The 8,251-nt window shown below is 50.2% G+C and overlaps 1 protein-coding gene across 1 annotated transcript; it reads right to left on the reverse strand.

The window, feature by feature from the left end:
* Positions 1-252: 252 nt before the first annotated feature.
* LOC144374379 (ral guanine nucleotide dissociation stimulator-like) lies at positions 253-8,009 on the reverse strand. Its single transcript, XM_078037229.1, has 6 exons — positions 7,907-8,009; positions 6,317-6,431; positions 3,914-4,011; positions 3,632-3,748; positions 2,545-2,659; positions 253-624 (listed from the first exon to the last, which is right to left on the reverse strand). Exons 2-6 carry the CDS (start codon positions 6,375-6,377, stop codon positions 419-421), a joined length of 597 nt encoding a protein of 198 aa, XP_077893355.1. The 5' UTR covers positions 6,378-6,431; positions 7,907-8,009; the 3' UTR covers positions 253-418.
* Between the last annotated feature and the right edge of the window lie 242 nt (positions 8,010-8,251).

Consider the following 8,251-nt stretch of genomic DNA (forward strand, 5'->3'; position numbering starts at 1 on the left):
TGTGTGTGTGTGTGTGCTAGTGTTTGTGTGTGTGTGTTCTCTAGTGTGTGTTTGTGTGTCTTTGTTTCTGTTTGTACCATGATAGCCGATACTTCATTGTCCCCATTGGAAAACTGACTCAGATAATGCCATCTGCCAAACTCCTAAAAACCAAACTTCTTGCTGATACAAGGAAACATTCCTTTTTGTTGGTTTGGATGTGTCCTTTAGGAATCACTGCTACATTTAGTATACTCAAATCATCACTGTAGATCAGGTAACAAAAACATATATATTTTAAAATAATAATATATTAATGGAAACAACAAATACAGGATAGAGTAACAACTGTGTTACTAAACAAGGTCAAGGACAATGGAAAACTATAGATTCAAACTTTGAAGCAAATAGTAATCAATGTAAATATTCCTGGGCTGCCTCAGCCCCGCCCAGGCACACAGCAGCAGAATGGTTTTGCAAGCATCCTCAGGAGGGCTGCAGCCTTCTTTGTAGGATGAGAGGGAGGTTGAGGCTGGATCCACTCATCATTCTTTTGGGAGAGGCTCCTTTTCCTCAGCACAAAGTTGAATTCTGTGTGAGGGTTCTTTGCATAAAATACGTTGGCCTGCGCTGGAATCCTCAGCTCTGGGGAGAGAGGGGTGTACAAAATAAGGTGGCTCAGGAGGTGCTCCCTAGGACACCCCAACATCTGAGAGCCTGTGCCATAAAAGGCCAGAGCCACACACCTGGGAGCTCTCCAATTCAGCACCAATACCAACAAAGACCACCTCCACAGTCCTCCCTGAGGAAGAACTAGGCAGAGCACTTCAACAGACCTAATGTCTGTTCCTACCAAAGGCTTTGGACTCCAGAACATCCCAGGTCCTCTTGCATCTGCCAAAGCACACCACTAGATTTACATCTGAAATCTCCCACAAAAGGCTCCTGTGCCGAAGATTCAGACCCCACATGAGCCATCTTCACAGGTGGGTTTGGAGGGAAGCATTGGATAGTGAGTGCTCTGATGTCAACATGAAATTCTTATTAAAGATGAATACTCTACTAGGAGGTGGGAGGGACTGGAAGAAAGGTTGAGCATGGTTGGAAGAAGACCTAAACAGGGTTGCGCCCTGGAAAAAAATACCTTGTTCCTATTGGCTCCACTGAATCCTCATTCTCCATGTAGAGGTCCTCCTTCTCCTCTCCATATTTCTCTCTCTCCCTCTCTGCCAGCCTCGTTCCCTCTCTCCCACTCTATGCCTTTGTGGCAAGGGCTGAGGCGCTCTCCACTGCCACACACTAGAGCTTTATGGACAGCCTCAGTGCACAACCAAAGAGAAAGCTATGAAACCCGGAGAAAAAGGCCTAGGATTCCTCTTCTGAGTTATTTTCCTCAAGTATGGCCACAGTGAGGACAGGCTACCCAGCACGGATACCACATTAGAGCCATGCTTCTGTGTTGGTGGAGCCCACCTCCATGTGGACCAGCCTCAGAGAATGGAGGCCACATTCCAAATGCTGCCCTATTGAGAACAATGGTTCCAAAGACCAGCAAAGGGAATGCTTCCCTCCAACATGGTGTATGGCCCAGTGGTGCCATGACCCTGGGTGGGGGAATACAACAGCCAGCTTCTCCTTCCTCTGAACACCTGTTTCCTGTCACCCTCCTCTAACCTAGAGCCTGTTCTCCATCCCTTCTGGGTTGGATGTGGGGATCTCTGCTATGAATTTCTAAGGCTACCAAGGTCCCAGACAGACTTCCTCTTCCATAGATTCTAATAACCTAACAGTAGGTTAATATAGGAGAAAATTGATCCTAGAACTCATAGGGATGGTGGTCTTCAGCATACATAGGCTGGGATAATGGCTGCTGTGGTGTTTGGCTCACAAAAACCAACCAGTCAACCAACGAAAAAGTGCTGGCATTATTATCAGATGAGCTCTGTGGCTACGTGCTCAGGAAGCCCTCATCTGACTTTAATTTGGGATCATAACCTGGCTATTGTGATCACTCCTTGGCAGGTGGACTCAGGTACAGACAACCAGGGAATTTGCCCAAACACAGATGATTCAGGCTGTCCCCCAGGCTGTGTTTTCTTCCCAATTTCATCCTGTTACTGCTTGCTAGAATCCTGGCAATTCTCTGCCCAGGCAGTGGTTTTCTGATCATACAGAAGGCTTTCAATCCTACTGCTTCAATCCACAAAATGCCAGTTCCCTCTTTAGCCCATGCATTCCCATGTTCCTCTGAAACCACTCCTATCCCAGACCACAGAACCATACTGCTCCTGGAAAGAGGCTTTTCTCCTCACTCCTCACTGATGTCAGCTTTAGATGCCTGTTCATGTCCAGGGGAGGCACCTGGTGGGGAGCCACAATATCCACTGGGGTATACCATTGGACCTCGAGACCTTCCACCAGCAGAAGTGTAGTTGGCTTTGTGCACGAGCCCCAACACACCCTGTTGGAGTGTTCTTGGGGGTCAGAGACTACTCTTTGGTGCTAAGAGTTAACTTGAGTCCACATCCTGACCCTTGCTCCCTACCATCTGATTGTCCCACTTACTCTGACGGTGAGAGATGATTTGGCCCAGCTCATATTCCTCCGGCTTCTCCTGAGTAAGCAATTGTAGCTCGAGGGCCCTGCGGATGACGACAGGAGCCCTATCGTGGCAGGTCACCTGGAGCAGCATGGGAGACAGGCCTTCAGGAAATGGGCCTTGAAGTGACTACTCAAGGACAGTGGGCAGGGGCATTCTGGAGGCACCTCCACTCTAAATACAAGGGCAACATCCATGACCCTACTACCTGAAGCTGGCCTCCTGCTCATCGGGCGGGCTCTTCCCATAGGTTACTAGCCAAATCCTTGTACAAAGGACTTTCTGGACCTGCCATTGCTCTTTGTGGAGCTGCACTCCTCTCGAAGTGAAAGGACCCCACTACCTGCATACAGATGCAATCTCATCCCAAAAGTTTGGAGGAATGGGACAATAGCCTCCAAGATCCCAGGTCTGCCCGAGGATGCAGGCGGCATTGGGAATGGCCTAGGCACAAAACCGAGAGGCTTTGGTCTGGATTCCAGGAACAAATACAGACCCAGAAACATGACCACACACAGGAGTGATGAAAGACAGTCACGAGAGCTCCTTGCCTCCAGAGGCTCAGTGCTGGCTGGGGTGTAGGAGGGTACCTCATCCGGCAAGGGTGGTCATTGGGTTACCTGGACATTTAGTGTGCTTGCTCCACATCCATATCGACTCTGCAGAGAGACCCTCTCAGCTCCTTGTTCAAGGAACATGCAGAACCTCACACTGCTGTCCTCCTCCATAGACGTCAACATCCCATACAGGGGAACCTGCAACCTAGGTCCTGTCCTGTTCTCATCTGTCACCCATACCCGCCTCTGCCCTTCTGGACTGCATGCTGCCTTCTGACACACAGATTCCCTCAGACATGGTGGTGGACAAGCTGCTGCTCTCCCTCATCTCAACTCCAGCCCTTCACACTGACCTCTCCCTTCTTGATTCCCATCTATCCTCCTGATCTTCCAGAAGCTCCAATGCAAGAGGGCATGAGTATTCCATGGTATTGGACCAGTGTCTGCTCCCCACCCAGGTGTAAGCACCAGGGGACACCCCTGCTCCCAGGCTTACCAGGACCTTCTTGGCCATCTTTGGACTTTGTGTTTCTAAGTGGACGTGAATTAAGCAGGTGTCTCCCACCTGCTTGTGGGAAAGCGGCCTGGAGGACTTGCAGGTTGATTCTGAGAACTGTGGGGGATGGAACATCAGCAAACCCAGAAACAGAAAGCCACCCAGCCTGTCAGTTGGCTCTATGGGCTCCTAGCACATATGTCTAGGTGATGAGGCTTCTTATTTCCCCAGGTGGGAGTGGAATGGCAGTACAAGTACAGCTTGAATAAGGTAGGTGTTTACCTCCTTTCCCTTGACTTCGGGGCGTTTCCTCACGATGAAATATTTTATTCCCGGATTCATGGACAGATACACGAGTGAGTGGTCAGGGACCTTGATTTCTGCAGAGCGAAGTGGACAGAATTGTTAGGTGGCACTCAAGGATTATACCACAAAACACCCACACCCCCTGAGAGTCTCCGCCAGGGTGAGCCTGCACCAGAATTGAGAGCCCTCCTATCCAGCTACAGTGAAACCAAAGACTCCCTCAGTGATTCTTCCCTGGAGAAGATGATGTACAGGATTCTAAACCAAAAGAGCACCTGGCAATGGAAACAGCACCTTGGGCCCCAGAACTTCTCAGTGCAGGTTGGATCTGTCAAAGTGACACTGATAGGCTGTGCTTCAGGATTGGCAAAGGCTCCTGTGCTTAGGCCTTTCTCCCCAGGGCAGCCATGCTCACACATGGGCATTCAGGGAAGCGTTGGATGGTGGGCGAATTCATCCCCTTGCCCTGGATGAATCCACTCATGGATGAATACGCGGAGGGGAGGTGGTATCCATCAGAGGTGTGTTGGGCATGGATATGGGAGGACTTCAACAGGGTGGTTCCCTGGAGAACTCTATTGTTTTCTAGGTTCGCTCTCCTTTCCCTTGTTTCTCATCATGAGCTGTCTGCTTGGTACTTGTATTCTGGTTCTTGTTCTACTTCTGGCTCTTCTTTCTGTCCTGCATCTTCTTGTAGTTCTTTCTGGGTCTTTTTCTTGTTCTTACATGATTCCTTCTTGTTCTTCTTCTTGTGTATCTCCCTCCACCCTTCCTTTTGTTTCACCTCCTGCTTTTTCTTCTTCTTCCTCCTGATCTTCATTGTGTGATCCTCTACCCACTCGGGAGTGTCTCTTTCTCCTCCTCCTCCTTCTCCTTCTTTCTCTGGCAATGGTGGGGCGTCCTCTGAAGAGTTCAAATCTATCACACTCTTCTGCCCAGATGCAGCCTCTGTTCAGTAGTCCAAGATAAAATCAGTTCTCAATCAATGGCCGGGAGTGAAACAAAGACCAAAGACAAGTGACTTCCTTTCATTGTCATTGTCACAGTCAGGAAAGACTGGATAACAGACACCACATTCTGGATAGGCTTCTACCTGTGATAGTCAGCACCTCATCTGGACCAGGATTGCTAAAATAGATTCCACCTCCATAAAGCTTCCCCAATGAAAACAAGGTTTCCAAAATCTAGGAGAGGGCCAGCATCACTGCCACCCTCCTGCCATAAGGCATAGATGCCATCACACCTAGTGGGTTCCAGGCCCCCGGTAGTCCTCCCTTTTGATGTCTGTTACACACAAACCTCCCCTGGTCTGGAGCTTGCTCTCAACTGATGCTTGGGTTGAAAGTCTGATTCTGAAATCACCTTCGTAGATTCTCAGTTTGGTAATTTCTTATTGATTGACTTAATTTTTTACCAGTGATAAAACCAGAGGCACCTAAGCACTGAGACCATTTCCAGGCCTTTTTACTTGGGTACAGGGTCTCCCTAAGTTTCTGAGGCTGTTTGGAAATCCCCATCCTCCTGCGCTGCCTCCCAAGTCCCTGAGATTCACAGACACTGCCCCTTGCCCAGCTCCTTGCACCTCAGTCTTCCTCATGTGTGAGACAGAGCCAACCCAAATGAGGTGGTGTGTGAAAATGGGAAAACTCACTTACATGCCCGACAGATGGTGGGTTCTATTGTGGACAGGTTGGGATGGTGGAGGCTAGGAGTGTCTGGCTCACAAGAAAGGAAAGAGCACTGGCATTGTGGACAGCTCAGCATTGTGGCCTACGTTCTTCAGAGCCCTTCTTTGTTGCTGGAAGGAATAATAACCTGGCCATTCTGATATCTTCAGTAGATGGGCACCCAAGCACAGAGGACTTGGAATTGTTCCCAAAAGAACCCAAACAGGCTGTCCCCTGGCCTTGACTTCCTCTTCACTGAGTCCTGTTCCCAGTTGCTGCAATCCTGACATTCTTGAGTAGGCAGGACTTCTCATATCCTGGCCATGGATCAGAACCTGTGCTGCTTCCGTCCACAGCAATGCTGATCCAATCAGGACCCATGTTCTCCTCCTCTTCATTTGAAGGCATCCTTATCAGTGAGCCATAAACCAAACTGATGATGGATTGAGCCTCTCTCTGCCTTGCCCTCATTGATATTAGCTTTGCATTGCCAGACCAGGTCCAGGGGAGAACACATTTAGGGAGGTCCAGCAGCCCCCTGGGGCCTCATTGAGCCCCTCCACATTGGACACGCCCATCACTGCACTTGGTTTCCTGCACCAGGCCCACCACACTTTGGTATTTTGGGGCCAAGGTCCACTTTCTCTTGGCTGTGAGTTATCCTGAGCCCACTGTGGATCATGTCTCCCCCCTGTCTGATTGTCCTACTTACTCTCATTCTCAGACATCATTCTCAGCAGCTCAAAGTTGTCCACATCCTCATGCTGCAACATATTTTGGTCCAAGGCCCTGTGGATGAGGCTTGTCACTGTCTCCTGACAGGTCACCTGGATCAGGGTGGGACAAATGTCATCAGAGAATGGCTTTTAGAGGAGCTACCCAGAAGACTGTGGTCAAACATTCAGGAGAAATCTCAGCTACATATACAAGGGCACAATCTTGTTATCCTGCTACCTGAGTGTGGCCTCCATATACCCCCTGGGTTCTTGCAATGTGCTACTAGAACAATCCTGGTACAAATATCTGCCTGTACCTGCCATCTCCCCTCCCCCTGGGGAGCCACATTCCACTCAGGTCAAAGGACCAAACTGCCTATGCACAGACACACTCTCATCTCACTGAGATGGCATCAATGGGCAAGGGATCTGCACACAAAGTGTGCTCTGGGATGCAGGCTGCCTTTGTGGGTGGAAGAGGCAAATGCACTGAAAATTTTGGTCCTTTATGCCACTACACAAAACAGACTCAGATACAAGAGTGTGCACTTGAGTGCTTCATGATAGCTTTGATAGGCCCTGGCCTCTGGAAGCTCGGTGCGAGTCTGGTTGTAATGATGTACTTGACTCAGCACTGGCAGTCACTGAACATGTCTCCTCTGCAGCTGGACACCTGTAGCATTAGCGTGTCTACTGCACATCCATAGAAATTCTGCCAAGAACCCCTTTAGCTCCCTATTCACATACCTGCAAAGGCTGACATTCCAAAGCTTTGGCATGACCCCCCAGGTGATCCCGACCCCAAATTCCTACACCTAGTCAAGCTAAGGAGGTTCTCTTCCCTGCCACCAGGAACACATCCCCTCCTACACATGTGACAAGTCACTGCCACCTCCTCTGCTCCAACCTCACTCATTGAGAATACCAAGTTGTAGGCACTGCAGCCTGCACCCTGGACATGTCTCTGCCTTCATCTGTCCACAGCACTTCCTTCTGCACTTCTGGCCTGCAAAACCCACAGTACACAGGCCAACTCACCGCTGGAGCTGGGCATGCTGATGCTCTTCCTCCTCAGGTCAAGCCCTTAAGACAGACCTCTCTCTATTTCCCACCACAGCCCCGGGGTTGGCTGTGTCTCCTGCCTTCCACTGTGTGGACACCCAGGAGGCAGCCCTGCTGTCGGGCTTACCAGGATGCGCTTTGTCTCCCTCAGGCTCTGTCCCTCTAGGAGGACATGAACAAAGCGGCTGTCTTCCACCTGCTCGCTGGAGTGAAGCAGAGAGGAGCTGCTACTGGTGACTTTTCTCATGCACCACTCATTGCTTTGGGTGGCCTGGGGCAATGATCCTGCAGCCACTGTAGAGCTGCTGCTCACAGCTGCTGGGATCCTGGATGCCACTGCCACAGAAGGCTCCAAGAACTGTGGGAGATGACAACATCAGCAAAACCCAGCAACTGCACCCCACCCAGCCTGGCAGTTGGCTCTGTGGGCGTTCTACAACATCCATCCAGAACCTGAGGTTCTTGTCCCCTTGGAGGATGTGGAGTGGCACCAGGAGTAAAGACTGAAGAAGGTGGCTGTTTACCTCCTTTGGCTTGACCTTCAACGACTTGCTGGCATCTGTTTCCCGAAGAAGAAAGTTATAATTCACTCCTCCATCCAGGGCGTAATATACTTTCCCATCAGCAGGGATCCTCAGCTCTGGAGAGGCAGGGGCAGAGGCATGATAGGTGACACTCAAGGAATACACTACCCAACATCCCCCACAACTGAGAGCCTCTGCCAGCTCAGGTCTCACACACAGACCTGAGAGCCCCCAAATCCAGCTACTGTTCCACCAAAGACTCCCCACTGATTTCTCCCTGAGGACCCTCTATGCACAGGAGGTCCACTACAGGAACACTTTTCAAGGAAATAGCCCCTCGCACCC

Source organism: Ictidomys tridecemlineatus, unplaced genomic scaffold (genome assembly GCF_052094955.1).
Source record: "Ictidomys tridecemlineatus isolate mIctTri1 unplaced genomic scaffold, mIctTri1.hap1 Scaffold_67, whole genome shotgun sequence".
Classification (NCBI taxonomy): domain Eukaryota; kingdom Metazoa; phylum Chordata; class Mammalia; order Rodentia; family Sciuridae; genus Ictidomys; species Ictidomys tridecemlineatus.

Coding starts and splice junctions, on each gene's coding strand:
- LOC144374379 (XM_078037229.1), bottom strand. CDS start 6,377: ATGTTGCAGCATGAGGATGTGGACAACTTTGAGCTGCTGAGAATGATG. Junction 4,012..6,316: donor AATGATGTCTGAGAATGAGA/GTAAGTAGGACA, acceptor TTCGCTCTGCAG/AAATCAAGGTCCCTGACCAC. Junction 625..2,544: donor AATCATCTCTCACCGTCAGA/GTAAGTGGGACA, acceptor CTCTCTCCCCAG/AGCTGAGGATTCCAGCGCAG.